Source organism: Labrus mixtus, chromosome 8, assembly GCF_963584025.1.
Source record: "Labrus mixtus chromosome 8, fLabMix1.1, whole genome shotgun sequence".
NCBI lineage: Eukaryota > Metazoa > Chordata > Actinopteri > Labriformes > Labridae > Labrus > Labrus mixtus.
In genome coordinates this window covers 20,002,369-20,022,917 of record NC_083619.1, presented here as the reverse complement: position 1 = coordinate 20,022,917, position 20,549 = coordinate 20,002,369, and the positions used below count along the sequence as shown (strand labels likewise).

The 20,549-nt window shown below is 38.4% G+C and overlaps 1 protein-coding gene across 1 annotated transcript in view; it reads right to left on the bottom strand.

Moving 5' to 3' along the window:
* Nucleotides 1–20,549, bottom strand: part of b4galt2 (UDP-Gal:betaGlcNAc beta 1,4- galactosyltransferase, polypeptide 2) — a 143,920-nt gene that overhangs the window by 29,441 nt on the left and 93,930 nt on the right. Inside the window, exon 4 of the mRNA XM_061045029.1 lies at nucleotides 4,127–4,314. Within this exon, the coding sequence (XP_060901012.1) occupies nucleotides 4,127–4,314 (188 nt within the window). The remainder of the gene's footprint in view (nucleotides 1–4,126; nucleotides 4,315–20,549) is intronic.

The window sequence follows — 20,549 nt, the reverse complement described above, 5'->3', positions numbered from 1 at the left end:
GTGAGGCTTAAGTGCTGCGTAGACAGTAGTAGACCTCTGATGCTGTTTAAGCAGCTGAACAAGCATTGGCTGCGTGTGACCTCATTACCTTGTTAGCTTGAGAATATCTAGGACACGTTTTTTTGCACATTTCAGTAGTAATGTTGGATACAAATAGAGTTCATTTGATGCAGTAATGACCATGAACATTGACAAACAACACCAGAGAAAGGGAAACTAAAGCAATATGGAGGTAAAGAAGGTGAACCTGAGATTCAGAGAAGACAAACAATAAGGAACATTTTACAATGAGGCAAATTCAAATGTAGCCTCTATAGATGGACAATCAGCCAGAATTAGATAATAAAATGATTATTATGGGCCTGTATCCTGCTCATGACAGCACACCCTGTCTGTAATCGTGTGTGTTTGACTTTGTGTGTGCAGAAGGGCGGACAGTTGTATAATTTTTCCTCAAAAGTCGAGAGACCAGCTGAGTGGTACAGAGGTCAAGCGTCTGGAGTCTCACCAGAGGCTGACGCATGTGTGGACATGTGTGTGTGTGCATGTGTGTGTGTCTACATGTGAGTAAATATATTCTGTACAGCAAGTACTGTCAAATATTTGACAGTACGCTTTTGGAGGATGACAAGCAGAAACCAATCAAGTTTTTCTCCCAGCAATACATTTAGGATACAGTGTGCGTGTGTGTGTGTGTGTGTGTGTGTGTGTGTGTGTGTGTGTGTGTGTCTGGGTCAGACTTAACCTAATTTTAAGGGATGCATCGAATTAAAAACCCAGTTAATTGAGAACGGCATGTTAAATTTAAGAAAAAAAGTAGTGATCAAAAATGGAAGAAAAGCTGTTTATATGGTTGTAGGTGGCTAAGAAAATAAGTTGTAATAATATATTATATCCTAAAAACATCACTTTCCTTAAGTAGCAGCTCTTTACCACTCTTGTTTCCATAAACTTGATATCTGTCTGATTCACTTATATGGAAACGTGTGATTATTATGAAAACAATGATACTTCATTTGTGAAACAAAGAATCTCTAGGCTCTTTGGTCTGTGGTGTTGTCGCTGGGAAGAAACATTTTTACATAAAATGTCCTTGTTAAACTATCACATTGTAGTTGAATGTATTTGTGGCAGCGTACAGAAACGTCATAAAGACTTATAAAGGCCTCCCTCTCCTTTTTCATTGTCACACAGTTATCTTGTACTGACTTGATAACCTCACAAACTGGCTGTTTTTAATCCCCGTCGACTCACTCATAAAGTCACTGTGTTGTCACATGGCCAATATGATTGAGCATAAAAAAAACTTCCCTCTGTAACTATTATAAATGGGCTGCAGCACACACACACATGCACACATACATACACAGCCTCAGAGTGCACATACTTGTACCATCAAAATCCTGTATGATATAATGTTGATACAATTTCAAACATTGCAAAAGGTCCTTTAAGAGGCCGTAAGAAAATGTTATTGAATGAGCCGTGTTGTGAAATGGGCTTCAGGGTGACCTCTTCTGCTCAGAGAGCTGCTTTAGGTGCCGTGAGGTGTTAAGGTAATGGAATAGCACTTAATATGGCCTGACTTTCAACTGCAATATTTCCAACATTCATCAAAGCTTTAGAGCTTTTTTTTTTATTTTTAGCTGAGTCGTTTAACATGACTCAGCTAAAAATGCTCAATTTACCCTCTGATGCGATTCAACAACATGCCACAAGCACACTTTATGAAATAACAAAAAAGACACGCACATTGCTCAGTGGGTGCTGGATCCCAAAAAAAAAAAAAGGTGCATAGGTAAGGAAAGCAAAACGAGATCCGCACACCAAGAAAGTCTGGAAACGTCACTTAATAAATCCTTAAAGCACACTTTGTATCATCATGTTGTCGTTGTTTCTTTCTTGTTTGCTCACTTTACTGCAGAACTAAAACAGCAGGGGAGGGTCAAAGAAAACTTGCTGACTCAGACAGCTTTGACCTTTGGGAAACAATTGACTCCAAAGATCAGATTTTTACATCAGCAATTAACTGCAATCAATTCTGTGTCCTTCCAGTCAATCAAACCACATGGCTTTACTTTTACCCCCTTTTCTATTAAATTCTAACAGCAAAAAAAAAAAAAAAAAAAAACCTCAGGTGAAAGTCTTAACTGATTCACTGCTATTAAGACATTTTAGCAGTCCCGCTCACTTTTGCCAGATAGCATTAGCTTATTGAGCTCTATATCAGGGACCTGCTGAAGCCCCTGAGGTGTTTTCAGCTGGATAAATCTTGTGGACTGACAGCTCTTGGATGAGTGGGTCACATTCTCTGGCCATGTTTAGTCCATTAATCAATGCTTTCAGTGCTTTTAGATAATTAAGGGCAGGTGTGGTGTCATAATGCAAAGACGCGCAAATAAAACCGGACCTAAACATTCAGTGCTAGCTCTAAACATTTCTACTACGCAGCAGCATTTTGATTAAAAGACCAGAATGGACTTTCCCTAATCAAAGAGTTTACAGACTGACACTTTGTACTGTAAATTGCAATGAGTCCCACTGCTATCATTATTATCCCAATAATAATGAACTTGTTACATTAAACTAATTTTCAGTGCCCATATCTGTACAATACCTGAGCTCTTGATATTTGTTAGAGCCGGTTGATTTTTAAATGGTTAAGTAGTTTAGCTGTTGCTTGTTTTAAACTGTGCAGTGCTTTGACCACAACTCTGAACAATAACGTTGCAGGTGTTGTAAGAAGAAACTATGGAGCTTGTTGGCATACAAAGTGGAAATACTGCTGTGTCCTCCCTCATTGCATGCGGGGTCCCTCATTGCACCTTAATACTGAGTTTTATTGAAAAAATTGGTCCATGACGGCTCCAGGTGAGGTTTTTCTCTCTGATGATGGTCTCCTTTGTAGTTTTTTCTCCCCCTTAGAAAAGTCTGAGGTACATGGTTCTTGTGAAGGCTTCTGTTTTTAGAAGTCCCTGCTTCATCATTCTGCTTCAAGCTATTGATTAGTTTGATATGCAGCAGTGAGGTTTCTCTCGTTTTCTGGCTGTATAATTATTCATTGATCATCTCTCTGTGTAAAGTAGACTTGTTTGTAAGTTCCCACATAAAACGCTGCCAGTGTACAAGAAGCGGATAAAAGTGACCCTTTGTCTCACTAAAAACATTTTTTAGCAGAAACAAAATGCAAGATTTTATGCAGAATTTGTATGATCATTTTTCATACTGTCTATCTCATGTAGCAAGTCTTAAAATTTGAGAAGCTTAAACTATATAATGTTTTGCATTTCTTGAAATTCATCAAGTGCACTGTAAGTCTTTATTCAAAGCTTTGTTGTAGACGACCATTTTTTTGGTTATCTTGAACTTCTCCTTTATGCAACACGAACAGTAATTGCAGAAGACTGCTCAGTAACCTTTGCTTCACACAAGTTGATCTAGCATGTCAAGTATTCAGACAACAATGACCAGGTTACATTTAGCAGCTCTTTTCTGAGGGGAAGTCTTCACTTGTTAGTCAAGCTCTGTCTCATAAGCTCTTTGTTTGGGACAGAAGTCTGACCAAATGGAAGTTGTGAGCTGTGACATGTTCATGCTTATTTAGCAACAGGAAATAATATTAGATTATAATGAGGGTCAAGAAAAATTTGTACTGCCAATTGTCTGTCACAACAAAGACTGTGGGTCGTTTTTGTTTTTATGCTGCAAATGGGTATTCTAATTTTACATGTATACCATTTGCAGAGTGTAATTAACTGACACTGATATAATACAGTAAAATCAGAATTTAAACAGACAGGAAGGGAAACCACTGGCAAGTACATCCTTCAAGGTGCAACTCTCCGCCAAGCCAGAGATGTCCTGATTTATGAGTTTGTGTATGGGGAAATGTGTCTGTGTACATTTTAAACTTAATTTATTTCACCATTAAGGGGGATGAATTCAGATGTACTGAATGGTATAAATAAATTTGATTATTTTTAATATTATAATCCTTAAGGCATTCAAATAGTTTCAACTGTATTGAGACTTTATAGGTTAGTACAAATAGACACTTGTCCTCTGAATTTGGGTGCTTAGCTCCCTCATAGCACTTCAATCCAGAGTGAAGATCAGAATCCCTCACCTGAAGCCAAACTTGTCCATAGCAATGGCAAAGTGTCTCGGCTGGTCGTAGCAGTGGTACAGGTTGCGGTCGTCCATTGGGATCAGGTCTACGTCGCTGAAGATGAAGCAGTCGTACTCTGCCTCCTTCAGAGCCTCCGTGTAGCCAACGTTCAACAGTTTAGCTCGGTTGAAGGTTTCCTCACCCAACTGTGAAAAAAAAAATAACACAAAATAGTTCATCAGTTCATTGTTCACACACGGACGAGAAGTGTGTCATTTGCTTGAAAGGATTTGTTTGAAAAATTGGCGTAATCTGAAAAACAAATCAGGATGTGCAATATACGACGGAGGATTAGGGCCACGTTACAAAAAATAATAATTTAAATTTCGAGATTAAAGTCGGACATTTACAAGATTAAAGTCGTAAATTTATGAGTTTAATCTCGTAAATTAACGAGTTCGAAACCAGTCTGCGCAAAAATGATGAAAGTAGAACTCTTAAAGTCTTTAAAGAATAAAATAATAAAGTCGTTATTTTAGTCTATATCAGAAGGGCAGCAGCATCCTGTTCTCAAATAACAAACATGGAGCATCTTGTCCTACAGGTTTCACTAATAAGGAAATAGGCTACTTCCTTGTGTAGTCGGTAAAAACAGTTAGTTCAAGAGAAGTTTTGACCTTGTTTATCTGTTTATCTGTAAAATGATGAACAGGACACAAACTGGTTCTGCACATGAGACACTTTAACAAGGCAGACCGATAACAGACACAAATAGTTGTGTTGGGGCTTCACTTATGCAGATATGAAACTACACATGCTTTTGGCACATCATCATCTTCACATTGTCATAAAATATCAGCACCCTGAAAAGATACTGCAAGAAACTGAAGAAAGAACCACACTGACTGGGAGGAAGTTGTCTGCAGAGGAAAATACTTTAAGAGTTCTACTTTCATCATTTTGCGAAGGCTGGTCTCGAATTTACGAGATTATTTTAATTGGACTTTAATTTGAACTTTTATTTATTCTTGTAAATTTACGAGTTTAATGTCGTAAATTTACAACTTTAATCTCAAAATAAAAATAAAATTAAAAAAATGAACGTGGCCCTAATCCTTTGTCGTAGCAATATAAGCATGTTTAATTAAAAATAATAAAAATAAGATTTTTAGAATTTTAAAACACATGACCTCTAGTTGTCATTTGTGAAGCATTGCTTGCTAGAACAAGGTATCTAAATGAAAAAGAGAAAATCATTTCTGCCAAGAACTATAAACAGGCTGTTTTGAGTAAATCTGGGTGCTGTGTGATATGGTGCAGAAACCACCGGCATTTGTAAATTATGAATGTATAGAAAGCAGATTTAAAAATGCTAAAGGCACTGTTATAATAAACAGAGAGAAAGAGTCAGACCAAGCCAAAAGAGGTCAGGTTCAGATCAAAGGTTTTTTTTTTCTGAGTTCAAAGAAAAGATTGCTTTCCTCAAACAGAAATATATCTGATTTTGAGTCTGTTGCACATTAAAGAAAAGTCCAAGTCTATTTCAATATTTTTTTTTTTTTTGTTTACTCCTATTTAAGTAGAATGGGGCTGTGTATGAAAATTTAATCAACTCAGGGTTATAATTACTGCAGAAGAAGGCAGCTAACAGCTTACATGGCTGGCTAGCTGCCTCACAGGCTACGACCTGTGTAAAAAAACAGTTATTAGTGGGGCTATTTTCTGTGTTTATGTTTGATTTGATTCGTGCAAGACAATAATTAACTTATTTTGGATTTCTACAAGAAGCTTAGCAGCTTCTGTCTCAAAAATGTTTCATAGTAATCCCTAACCGTTACCACAAATTAAGTGTTAGCATGATGATGTAGTTTATCTATAATAGATAAAAAATACCATAAAGTCCCTGTAACACAGCCAAAAAACATTTAGCCAACCATTAGTTCATCTGTTGACGTAGATTCATGCTGTATTTTAAACACTCAATGTCTGTAATTACTGCTGACTGCAGATGTTGGCTTGCTAGCTAGCCAACCAAACAGTCGGCTAATGGCCCTTAATACATTTAAACATCTCTGGCATGACGACACATCTGACTGAAGAGGATTTGATTTATTTGGATTGCATGCAAATAAGGTGATGTAGATTACAGCACATCTTAAATGATAAATACAAAATCAGATTGAAATTCACATTCTGACACTAACAACATGCTGCCTACACATAAAAAAAGAACACGTTCAAAAACACAGGTTTAAAAAAAGTGCTTTCACACAAAAGCGGAAGCAACATTAGAACAAAGCAGAAGGACCCAAACACAAAAGAACCAAAGAAACACAAAAAACAAAGACAACAAAAGAACCAAGCAGCAAAACAACCCAACCAGTGTAATTAAACCACACATCATAGGACCTGTCATAAGAACCTAGGCAACACCAGAACCCTACAGTAACAAGAGTATCTGTATCTGAGGAAGACACACATGATAACAAAGAGGAAAAGGGTTCATAACGGCCAAAATTGTTTAAAATAAGCTCCAGGCTGAAATGGAAGAGAATTTCCTTGGAGGTCAGTTTTTATCTCTTCATGCAGCATGAAATTATATGTGTGTTGACCCCAAGAGAGTCGACTGCTGCAGCGAAATGCATCTGTTTTTCTGTCCCTGCATGGCCCAGGTTCAACACTATGGCTAAGATAAATGCATTCTTGCAGAGCAGCACAGCAATGGAAGATAGCTGAAGTTAATTCATATGACAGATATAAATTCCATAATGCACAAGACACTGTACTTTACGTCCCTCTCTCTGCGGAGACTTTCTGAAACCGCTGGCTCAGGCGAAAGCCAAGTCCATGTCAAACTGCAGGGAGGTCAGCAAGAAGGAAGTGAAGCTACTGTGCAGCATGACACTCTATGGCACAGACCGTGGCAGGCCATGCTCATCATATGTTCTCTGAGAATATTCTAGTCAGAACAGTGAATAAAGCCAGGAAGAGGACAGAGAGAAACGGATGTGCTGTCCAGGGGGAAGATAAAAATTCAAAGCCTTTGTACTGTCAGTACCTGGTACATGCATTAACATACTGAATCATCAGGAAGATTTTCCCTCGGGGCACAATTTAATTCACTTAGTAAATGCTATTCCATTTATCTTAGCACAAAGGGGCTCAAGTCCCTGAGCAAGTATACAAGTATAATCTTATATGCACTGTAGCATCAGCCAGCACAACAATGGAAGCTCCTGTGGGGTCAGCGGCTGCTTCTGTATATTGTTTAAAAAAAAGCAGCAGAGAAAATAAATGTACTAATATGGTTAAAAGAAAAACTTAAATTATTAGACCAAAATGAAATTGGTAATGTCAGAACACTTATAAGCAAAATATTGAGACAAATAATCAGCAAAAAAGCAGAATGGTTGAAATTGAAATCAAAACTTTTTTCCTGGATTATTTAGAGGCAAATTAGATATACTGTAAAACTTCAAATAAAAGCCCATCCCAAATTAAGGCCCGGTCTCTTTTACTAGCCTGGTGTTGCTGCACGTTTTCCCAAATAAAGGCAGGTCTCAGTTACAGTATTTACAATATGTGTAAAATGTTGCACATTCTGCAAGAAAGTTCAATAATAATACAATTTAATTTTTTTTTTTTTTTTAGGTTTTTAATGAGGCAAAATCTAAGGAACTACATTTAACACAATGGGTAAAGAAAATACTGTGTGTATGCAGGGTTGGAAATTAGATATCAAAGTGAAAAACTAGTAAGCACACTCTCAGTACTGAAATAAGGTTTAAAAGTGGAGTGGCAAAATTCTTTACACTTCCTTTGATTTACTACTTCTTATTGTTGTTTGATGGATAAAATGATTTAGCGATGTCTCAGAAGCAACTGCAGACTGGATACACGTGTATACATGACATTCCTAAATTCATTGAACTAAGTAAGAGTTCACGTTCCTGTCGTAAAGTTAACCCTCACAGTGAGCAACCAAGAAATCTACTGTATTTACACGGGAAATAAGCCTCCATTTATGACGACTGTGATGTGGAGTTCCATGTAAATCTGACTAGTGTGGCACTGTTAAGTACTTATGTAAAAATCTGAGATGTGAGCGGTCCCACATGACAAGATTACATTTGTTTATGTAAATGAGAATTGGTCCCAGTGCAAAGCTTCATCCCTCATATCGTGATAAAAAAGGACTCCCCAGTTGGATGAATGCCTGAGTACCTTCAGCAGAACAATGAACCATGGGTACAACGTTTGCTGCAGTCACATATGGTTTTGTCATTAGGGAAAACCTCCCACTTATGAGAGCATAAAAAAAAGAAATCTAAGAGGTGATTAATCGCATCCGCTGCCTCTCACTCTCACTGCTCACAATAGAGTTCATTTATCTGTCTTTCTGGAGGTACACTTGCATCCATACATGTGCATTATCAGCTCGGACTGACCATGAATCAAGTACAATGTGTAATCCTCCTGGTAAACCCACTAATACCTGGGATTTGAGCGCGTAATCCCCTGTGCAGGTAACAAAAATAAAATCTATTGTCACAAATCCACTGGGGCTGAAAATATCAGCTGAAGTGGTCCTCTGTCTATTTTTGAACAACAGTCAGATCATAAGGATAGAAATAAATCATACGAGGTCAGAAAAGCAAAATATGACCAATGTAAGCTCTGACTTCAGGGCAGAAAGTTCAGCTGCTGACATGGAAGGACAATTGAGTTTTTGACACAAGCATTCAGTTGTTTTTTGGAAAGAAAATAATTAATTTTTGTTTAAAAGTAATCAGTGTTTCGATTTAAAGGCATCTTTGCACATCATGTTTTTAATTATCCTGGACTACTTCTGATCATGAACTTCTACACGCAATCCAATAAATCATCTTGAGGCTATAGTAAGTAAATGTTCCTAACATAAAGATGTTAGGACAATTTATATATTAATATAAGTGTGTGCCACTTATATTACAAATGATAATGCAAATGTTGTGCAAATAACAAAACAGTTTTCGGTACATTTTAAGTCTAATGGATTTGCGTCCTGATTTTTTTGTTAACCTTACCAATTATTTAAAATGTTGTAAATTAGAGAAATGATGTGATTGGTTGAAACTTGAGACTTTACGCCTTTACCACTTCCTGGTTGCTTAAATAGAAATTGCATCATGCTGATCATGGTAGGTTTGGATTTTGTTTTTCTACTTTAAAAATGTATTGTGTATTCAGATTCAGAGTTGGCTACAGTCTGGAGTATTTTGTGTGTTTGACACAAATCTTTACAAGCCCATACTGAAAGTCAAATGAAAAATGTTAATTTACAAGATCTGTTTAATATCTGTATCTTATACAGTCTAACAACAGCTTAGAGTTGTCTTTCGAGTTAAAATAAAGGTTTTGAATTGAATTGAATATAACATCATGTATAACATCGGCAAGAACACCAACATTTTTCAGAATACATGATGATTACTACACAGTCATAGTCATTTTGTCGGGAGCACAAGAAGAAGTAAGGCAGCGTTCATGGACGATCAACAACAGACTTGTTGGACGGAGGACAGCTGTTCTTTACTATTAATCAAATGCAAGGCAACAATTCCCGAAACCAGAGTTGTCAAATTGTTAAACTCAAGTTATTGTTTTTGAAAAGTGCTCTTTTCACAAAAAAAACAAAAACATACAGTTTTTCATCTGATTTCTTTTTTTTTTTTTTAAATATAATCATTTTGTGAGACTTTTTTTTTATAGATTATTTGTTTTTCCGCCCTCTGCAAAAAGTTCACAAAGTTTAACTTCTGAAGTGAAGTTGGTGTTGTTTTAGAGCTGCGAGCTACGATCAATACAGATGGAGAGTCTAATTTCATTTCAAATATATGCATTTGTTTGTGTTTGAGAGACAGAAACAAGGAGTCAGGGACTGCAGGGGACAGGAAGATGAGATTCTCTGCTTCGTAGGTCTCTGCGGGAAAGCCAATATAACTTTCCAAAAAAAAAGCAAGCCCTCTCTGTTCTCCTAAACCCATTAAGTCTCCTAAACCCATTAAGTTATAGTGCGGTCATTGTTCATTATTTTAATAAGACATCTGTGTATGAACCTCACAGCATGTCCACTTTATTTGGCTCTACATCTTTAATTATCACCTAATGCCACGAAGGAGTTTACATCACTTGCAGGATGTAGCTGACACCATCTGGTTTATGTGTGTATGTAGCATCACATACGTAATCAGTAGAGGTGGGGAACATTTTTTTTATTTATGTAAAAATCGAGATACTTCTCTACTTAGATTTAAAATCAATTCATAACTTTCAGAAAACTTTTTTTTTTTTTTTGGCTAATCAGTCACTCACTGCTAATTGCTAAGGCTAGCTCTTTAACTCAGTAGGATGCCAAAATAAATTCAGCCAGTATCACAGATGACTGGAGTAGATCTTGAAGACTGTAAATAGACTTTGAATCCACTGATCAATGGATCCCGAATCGTTTTGAATCAAAAATCGACTCTTAATCGAATCATGACCGCAAGAATCGAATTGAATCGTGAGACACCCAAAGATTCCCAGCCCTATTAATCAGCGTCACTTTTTAAGAGTGGTTTTCGTAGCATGACTTATGTAGCATAGCATCTCTAGTAATGACACAGGTGTAGAATCATTTCAACACTTTTGTTGAAACATTTTTGTAGCATCACTGACACTTAAATAGTGTAACACAATTAGCACCGCTAACATACATCACTTATGTTATGTGACTTATGCAGCTTCAAACGAAAAACTACCGTACCTAATTTAACACACACCAATCTTATTTTTAAACTTAAGTAGTTTTGGTGCCTAGATCAAACCTAACTTTAAAGTACATTTACCTCATGTTTAGCAAGTCTTCGCTATACCAATATGAGGAGCTGTTTACTGACATCAACGAGGCATTTTCTAAGGAAGTGCATCCTTGTGCTGTAGAAGAGGTTAGTGGCAATAAACCAATACATGCATAGGAGTTGGTGGACTTAATGTAATATGTATAACACATATTCAATATATTCTCAAACTTAAATAAAAGTGCTCCATTTTTTGTCTCACAATATAAAGTGAGCAGAGGTTATATGGAGGAGGGTAGAGCAGCCTTCCACTATGTTCAAATCAGTCCATCTTCCACCCCCACAGCATTGAGTTTTTATTTTATTTCAAATATTATCTTTTTTATTTTGTTGACAGGTCTTGCAGGCTCTGCATTTGTCCTTCTTCCTGACCAAAATCCTTTACCACTTTCTTTTTTCACCCAGAATGCACCGGAAAGGACTGTTCAGCCACGATTTGCCTACTGAGGCCCACAGGGGACAGTGAAACTCTTCATGTGTGAACATTTGACAAATAAACAAATTACACGTTGACAGGGTGAAAAGCAGAAAGGGGACTCCAATTTAGCAGAGGGCGATTTTTTGGCTCCTCATTTGCAATTTCACAGGCATCTTTTGGCTTTCAAGGACATTTCTGCTCCATTAATTTTTTATCTGGCTGTACAAAATGCAGGGTGCATATGCGTTTGAGCGTGTGGTCTCAGCCTTGTATAAATGAGTTTACTGACAAGTGTGAGAAGAAAGTGTGTGACAAATAGTTTTCCTCCCAGTCAGGCCTCTTCCTATTCAACATCACGATATTTGGAGGACATATCATCCAGAAATAAAAAATGATAGCAAGCTCCTGACAAAGATGTTCAACTGGTAGAAGACTCCAGCACCAATCAAATTGTCTGACAGCGGCCCTTACTTTGATAATGCATCTTGTCACATTTGTCAGGTAATTTGCAGATTTTGGACCATTGCAGATTTGGTTTTGCATGCCGACCAACACTGGGCGAAAATCTCTTAAAATGAAGGATCTCCCTTCACACACACCTTTGACTCATTGCTGATTTTACATATTGACAAAGGCAGCCTTAAAAGGAGATGTGTCTACGACTGGATAAACTGTTGCACCATAACAGATCTCCACTGCACCACCAGCAGTTTCTAAGTGGGGTCAAGTGCAGAGAGCAGCTGGGAAAGGAGACCTCTGACTAAAAAAAACCACTGGGGTGAATCACTGGCTTCCTGGGGAAAATACAGTGGGGGTAATTGAATGGAAAACGCTCATCATCTTCCATCAAGGTGTCCAGTTAGTCCACTGCAGCGACTCACTGACTGACAGCAGGAAACTGCGGTGGGGAACACTCCCTGTTGTGGTTGTTGGCAGCTCCCCGTTATGTGTTCAACAGTGTGTGTGAGGCAGGGTGGCGCTGGAAGAGTTGTGAGATTTGGAAATGAGATCCGGACCATCTGGAGCTTGTTATCAACACCAATGAAATCGATAATTAACCATCAAAACAAGCCTGCAGACAAAAGTGACTCTGCAAATAAAAAAAAATAATAATAAAAAAAAGGAACTGCCACCAGAGGTTTTCAGAGTTCTTCTGAAATATGCATGGTGCCAATATGTCAGCTCTGTTTTACGGCTCGAGGTGCATGCAAAACTTTTTGAAAGAGATACACTGACTGAGTGTGAGATAATATCCCTACGCACACATCTGTCAAATGTGATGGAAAGTGGAAATCACGCCTGCTTTAGAAATGTGGTCTAATGTGTCTGGAACAGTTGCTCACTTACCCTGAAGGTAATAGAGGCACCTTTCAACAATTCCAGTTTTAGTTCAACAAAACAGGAAGCCCTAAAGGCAACACTCTACAAAGTTAGATTGAATTTATTTTGGTGAAGCATCAGCTACTGTACTATTGGGGGAAAAAAAAACATTGCTGATACGTTTTTGAGCAATCTCGCTCATTAAAGGTCACCACCGCAGACGAAGCAGTGGGAGCAATTTGGGGTTAAGTGTCTTGCCCAAGGACACATCAGACATGCAGCTGCAGGAGCTGGGGATCAAACCCTCAACCTTCCGGTTTAGAGACGACCAACTCTACCACTGAGCCACAGTATGTTATACTTATCTTATCTTTTATACTAAAAAAAGAAAATAAAGGAGAACATTTTAAGTACTTTTTATATTCATATTAGAGCTCTAATACAGACACTCATCCATGCTCATTTTTTTACATCTGAGGACATTATGACGTGCCAGTTAACCTCACGAGCATGACTTTGGACTGTGTGAGAAAGCGGGTGAACACATGCAGACACAGAGAGAACATGGGGGTTCAGATTCAGCTCTATGAACCCAGAGAGCCCAGAGCCTCTTACTGTGAGGAGACTGTGTTTTCCACTTGACTCAGATGAGAGTGTATTTTTACATGAACACATAATATAAGAAAAAAATGTTTCAATAAATATGTTCAAGACAAGACACTCAGGAGGATGTGTTTTTTTTCTTCTTCTTCTTTTGAATGAAAGAAAAGGGAATGAGTGATATGGGACTCTTACCAGGGTGCCCCTGAACACGGCCTTTGACAGAACAATCTTGCTCTACAGGAGTTTTTATTACATCAAATTGCGGGAGTGAGACACATGTACAATTCCAAGATATCTTAGCGAACAGCATGTGCCGATAGGGATGAAATGATATGATTGAAAACTAACTCAGGACAACAACTTAGATGAGATGTATTGCCATTTCCTGGGTTGATCAATTTGGCTCTAATTCAAACAAACACGCAACCAAACTATAATCAATACGTGAGAGGAATAATGTAGTTGAATTACGAGAAGAGGAAATAACTTTTAAAAGGCCTACAGCAACACGGTATCAAAGAAATAAACATTTCCATGATCTAATTGAATTTGCCTCCTCTTTTGCCCTTATACGCTCACATCTTTCATCCTTGCCTCCTTCCTTCACTTCCTGCTCTCATGTCATCACTTACATTTTTTTTTTTTTTTGTCTCTGCTCCTCTCGTGCTTCTCGCTCTTCCCCTTCTGTCTCTGCAGTAATCTGGTCAGTGTCAGCCTCTCTCTCTCTCTCTACATGCCCTCTGAAAACCAATTAACCCTATCAGCCGTATCTGAGTATCACCAGATAAATCCTTTGCTGCTCCCTCTGACAGCGTGTGCGAGCTACTGTGTGTGGGAGACTGACTGACTGACTGACTGACTTTGTCCCAGTGTTCTCAGCCTACACACACAAACATTCACATTCTGGAGAAGGATTTGGCCAGTGCTCTACCTGAATGATTGTTACCACGACAGCGAGTCTGTGTTCTTTTTCTTTTTTTCTTTTTTTGCGAAAGTATGAGTGTCCTCGTGTTCTGTGTGTTTGTGTGTGTGTGTGTGTGTGTGTGTGTGTGAGTGAAAGGGTTTATCAGTCTCCTGCAGATAGGCGGCGGTGGGGCGTCTCGTATTATCATTTTGCCGGTCAGTCAGTCCGGGGGAGAGAGACCACAGGAGAAGAGAGAGAGATTTCACCTTATCTGACTTAATTCTTCAGCATCCTGGGAAATTGGCCTAAAATTTCATATCCAGACATATTGTGACAAAAGTCCAGGCTATTCTCAAACTGTCTGGACTGCAAGCACAACGACGGTCTCTTTTGAAAGCTACCAATCTATAGTTTCAGAATGTGTTGAAACCCTTCCGAATATTATGAAAACCTGCGACCTGCAGATGATATAACGTGTGGCTTTGTCACAGTTTGGCTTAAAAACCGTCTTACTGCTTTCAGGATGCGAGGTCTTCATTGAAGCAGCATAATATTCACATGACCAGAAACTCACTGGCTACAAGAAACATCAGTCGCCAGCACTGTCGCGAGCAACTGGCTGGGGGAAGAGACGTCAGAATAGGGGCAGACACCTGCCTTTCAACTCAGGCTCTCATTGGCTATTCTAGGCTGGGAACAGTGAATGGAAGCGTCTAATTGGTCAGATGAGGTGTCATTCGAGAGCTTTAAGTGTGGTCGCCACGTTGATGTCTCAGAAGCAGAGAAAAGTGATTCGCTTTATGAAATATTACCGAAGTACAGTCGGATCTCTTACGGGTTGGACATTGAATTGAATGAGTGTGATTTGGGTCTATGGCTGTCTATTGTGTGTGTCCATACAGTATGAACATTGGTGTTTAGAACACACTGAAAATGACCTCCCCAAAACAGTAGGCCCAATTGTTTCAATTATTATGTCATTAGTGTGGTGAAATTGTGTATTTATTTTGTTCTTTAGCCAAACATACAAGACATCAAGTGAAATAAACGTCGTTCAAACGTTCATTACACTTGTTAACATGTCCGGCTTACTAGCTTACAAAAGAAAACAATCATTATTTCCAAGTTATATGCCAAACATTAATTAGGGAAATGTGACAGCTTTAAAGGAATCCTGGGTGAAAGCCATCCCAGCCATTGTATAGTATGTCATTGTTTTTAAGCTAGTCCAGGATGATAAGCATTGAGGCTAATGTTAGCGTCTTCGTCCTACTATTTACAATATTTAAATGAGTTGACAGTCCAGCAATAGCAGCCAAAAGTAGAAAGCGTCACACCCCTGTGACTTTACACAATGTGTAAGCCTTCACCTTAAAGCATTAACCCTTTTTGAAAGATAGCATTGACAACATGCTGTCAAGCACAACACTTCTGACTTCTCAAAGAGAAAGCTTTCCAGACACTCGTTTATATACAGGGTGTTTCTTCAGCAGACATCACAGTAGAAGGTGAAATAGAAATGTAGTCTCATGATTTTGTGCAATGTCTCATGGCTAAGGGCACAGTGTGAAACTTTTCCTTTCTTGCGTGAAAATGTTCGACTGCTGCTTCCCAACAGGTGACACGAACTATCAGAAGCTGTGAGATTCGACCTTAAACTTTTAATTCTCAGGAAACCGAGGCTGAGAACGAATCAGCTCGAGGAAGAAAGATGAAAGAAATACTGTGTGAATTAAAAACGACTTGTCTCTGAGGGTGACCGACGTGGGATGTTTTGTGACTCATGCCGCTATACGTACCAAATGATCATCAAACCTCATACAGTATTCCTCACTCAAATCACCTCAGAGATCCCTTTGCATATGACTGGCTGATGATATAATAGTTCATTAAACTCTTGGAGGACAAGTCTCTCTTCGTCATAAAGTTAATTTTGTGGCTTATCTCTTCAGGTCCTTCATTTTGGGAAATGATTCTGATCAATCAATTCATTTTTCACGGATGAAATAGCTCTCATCTAGAGACCTGGACGTAGCAATAAAAACTCAACTATCTGGGCGGATAAATAGTCAGCAGGATTATTATCATGTTCAACCGTGATTATATTAAAAGCCACAGAGCTCATTCATCTAAGACGCTACTAAAGCTGCTCTCAAATATATTTTGTAGACCCTTGAATTCAGTTAATTTCAGTTCAGTTTATTGCCATTTGTAGCATAAAAACCACATTGGAAAACATGTGCAAGAGGTAGATAGTAAAATTGCAGTGTTTCCCCTCGGTTTAAAGCGTTGGGGGGGTGGAGACAAGCCGACATGCCGACACGCCGACATAAACACTTGAAGGAATCTTGGTGTTCATGCGTTACTTTTAATGACAGCTGTCCTTTTCTATGGGAAAGGTATCCTTAAATGACTTCTTTCCCTGATTTCCGACTCTATCCACTATCCTATCCCTACAATAAAGAGAGTATAAAGTGTAAATACTACTGGGCTTTTGCAGGTAGTGCCAAATAGGATATTGTATAGACATGAAATACTTTAATGATATGGATTTAACACAGAGCTCCACAGTATAAAAAATGCTTCAAGACTACAGATTAATAGGGAAAAATTCTACACAAAAAGCCCAAAAATAAATCTTTAAAAAAAAAAAGAAAAAGTAATATAATGGTAGGGGAAACACTGAATTGGACAAAGACACAGGACAGTACGTTTAAAAAACTTAATTTGTAAAAGATATGACAATGTAGATCATATCTAACTGGTTTTGTGATTTTGGAGAGACCGGTGTGTGCAAGCCTACATTAATCCATGTAATGCAAACAGGGCGTTTAAGGCCAGCTGTAATATAGTCTCTGTATACTGTCTAAAGTGGCATTCAGGCCTCGATCTATTCCTCTATTTTTGCAGTGGTTTGTTAAGGCAGTATAAAGAGCCAAAAGTGTGAGGGTTGGCAACTCCATGGTAGTCCAATTACCTCGCTAACTAAACCTGATCAAATCTGCCAGCAACAGTTGTTTTTTAGTTGGCAAAATCTTTGGTTGTCAAGAAATGCGAAGTTGCCTTTGTCCACTTTTATCTGACATTAAGGACCTTTATTTCCTCAAAGTATTGCACATTTCCAAAATCCAATTTGCCAAAGTTATCACTGTAAACTGAATAAATGTGACGCAAGGAAAGAAAGCCAAACTGTACAGCATCAGGAAGTAAGTAAATGGTCCACTGGGATAAACTACAAATGAACGAAAAGCTATTGTGTTCATCAAAAACCTGCATGGACATTTGTGACTGAATCCACTCGGCCATGCTTTCTTAATAAAAGATGATGATCCCTTCATTCCAGCACCACCTGGGAAACAGCAGGCTCATCAAAGCCTGATTAGATACTGCAGTCAAGCGTGCACACACAAACACAAACACAAACACACACACGCCTATGTATATCTAATTCATAACCTTACAGTCTTCAATCATCCTCGCAGCAGCAGCAGCGTGTTTCCTGCTTTATGAGAGCTTGGCACACAACACAAAGAGCGAGGAGGGGAGAGCGTGACGGGGTTGGCGTGAGGCCAGAATAACTAATTTGCTGTAATGACTTTCTGGCAGACCAGACGCAGAGGAGCTCCCGAATAAAGCGAGAGGCCTGGCCGCGGCGGGCGGTTCAATTACTATTCCGCCTCAGCGAAGTCGATAGACGTGGATCAGGGCGACGTCAACACACCAGCTGATGATGATATGCTACTCTGCTGTGCCGAAACAATGAGGCAAGTAATTTGTTGTAAGAACAGGACAGCCCTCCAATAAAAACAGTACTGTAACCTTTGTTTTATTGCAGCGATCTGCACCAGCATGTCCATATGGAAATAAAGACAGTCCAAGGTGTTCTCTTTTAATCCTGGGTTACTGCTGATGAAATAACATTTAAAAAGAGCATATTAACATTTAATATAGAGAGCAAAAGGAGTCAGGCGATTCATAATTATCCCTCCCTCTATATGGAACACTGACATATACAGTAAATGTTGTGGTTTTATTCCTAATTAAAGGTTTCACTGATTTGAAAAGGCCAGAAAGTCTCAAGAGACCAAGGCTGAAATAACACTGGGAATGTAAATCTTTGCGTAGAGCAGATTTACTGTGCAGCCCTTATTCACATGGACGACTCAAACCTTTTGATATATTTAGTCCGGAATTCAATTCCCATTGGTGCCATGTTTAAAAACTAACTACCTACTACTAACTGTCATGCCCAAATGCCCCATACAGGAGGTCCACTAAATATGAATCAAATAAACCTTAAAGAAAAGGAAAATATTTCCTGTTATCCTCATTTTCCCCCAAAACATGATCATAAGGATTATGATAGTGATCATTACAGCCCTCATTTCTTGTAGTTATTGTCTGTTAGTCTGTTTTGTACAGGTTAAAAATAGAACACATATTCCACAGAGGGACATACTTTTAATGTGCTTTCCTTAATATTGTTTTTCTCAGACTTTCTTCCAAGTTATTGAGCTCTAAGAAAATTTTTTTTTTTAATCATATTATCACACTAGAATTAGACAATGCACCAGTAAGTAAACCACCTTAAAAAAAACAAAAACACTTCTCTCACACCTCTGCAGCCTCTGTGGGCAGATGAGGCTGTTGTGGGCAATGTTTCAAAGTAATTAAGCAGCTCTTGCCAAGCACTGCTTAGTAGCTTTATTGGATTTTTATTTTTTTTCGTACTTAAATTTTATGAAATGTCATATATCTAATTTCATCAATTTATATATGGTAATTTTATTCATTAACATTTTTCAAATTAATTTCCCATCAGATTTTTTCACGACATATAATATATTCTGTACATAGTTACATTAATCATGGTAAAGGAAGGAGAGGGAAGATCCATTTTTTTCTCATTCTTACATCACATTTTTCACCTGGTTTCACGTGTTCCAGTTAATCATTTCTGCGGCTGTAGGATTTTTGAACTGTTCTCTCTTTATGAAATATCCACAACAGGTAATTAAATACAATTTAAAATTGTCCCTAACTTCCAGCAGCCTTTGGGGGATTCTCCGTTTACAGAATATGTGGAAGCTGTATGGGACTGAACCCTGCTCATCAGCTGTCATATTGTCATGATTTAGCATTAATCAAAGCATTTAATCTGAAATATGGACGCATAGATAGCTGTGACTTCAACCTGGATTCGGACTGGAAACAAAGGGGACACATGGGGAAGGAAGCCTTGACCAGAAGTCCTTTATCATCGACTGACTGCTTCGCTGGAAGCCCAGGAAAGACGATCGTTGCTCCCACTGGATTTATGTCACCAGAAAATAACCAATGGCATCTGGGATTGACTTAATGGTAACCTAAGAAGTCCTGAGAACCGCACTTGAACTTGAAATGAGATGTGTATGTTGTAAGTTCCGGAATTGTAAAAGTGCTTTTTGTCTTATTCATTTCATGTTATGTTTGCAGAGCATTAAGATACATTTCTTGTCCAGTTTGTTATGAAACTTAGCAGGAAGGAAGAAGCCATACATTTATGGCGAGGAATCTGATTTGACCAACAAACAAGCAAGACTAAAGACCAAGTAGAAATCTTGTGTTGAGTGCTTACATACATGGTATATCCAAACATATAAAGATGCTGGTGCGTGCAGATTTGCAGGTCATAGTAGACTGAACTGTCAGCTTTGGTCTGCATTTTCCAGAAACCCTTCTAGTTACATTTTTTTTTCTTTCCCCTGCTTTTTTGCATCAGCAATCCAGGTCCCTCTATAGTTCCCCTCAGAGTACATGTGTGCATTTTCACAAACCTCATGGGGCTGGATTTTCTTCTTTGCTGTAGCGATATTAAGTAAAAAAAAAAAAGAGAAAAAAAAAGGCTGAAGACTCCACATCTGTGGAAACTCTGTAGCAGAGACACAGGCAGAGAATAGAGAGTGACAAAGCAGAGGACAGTTAGCAGAGCACTGACATGACAGCAAAAGTGAGAAAAAAACGAGAGACAGAGATGACAGAAGGAGAGAAAGGAGAGTGAAAGAGTGACTGGTGCTGAACCAGATACATCAACATGACAGCATAAACCAAAGAGGAAGAGAGTCAAAAAATAAAAATGGGCAGAAAGAACAAAAGACTGATGAATGGAGAACAAAGGGAGCAGGAGTGAAAAATAGATGGATAGAAAAAGTAAAAAAAAAAAAAAAAAAAAAAAAAAAAAAGTGATGATGATGATGACAGAATAGCTGCCAAGAGAAATGACAGAAAAGGTTAGAGTTGCCCTGCAGGAAGTGGCCGGCATGTGTCACTCAGAGG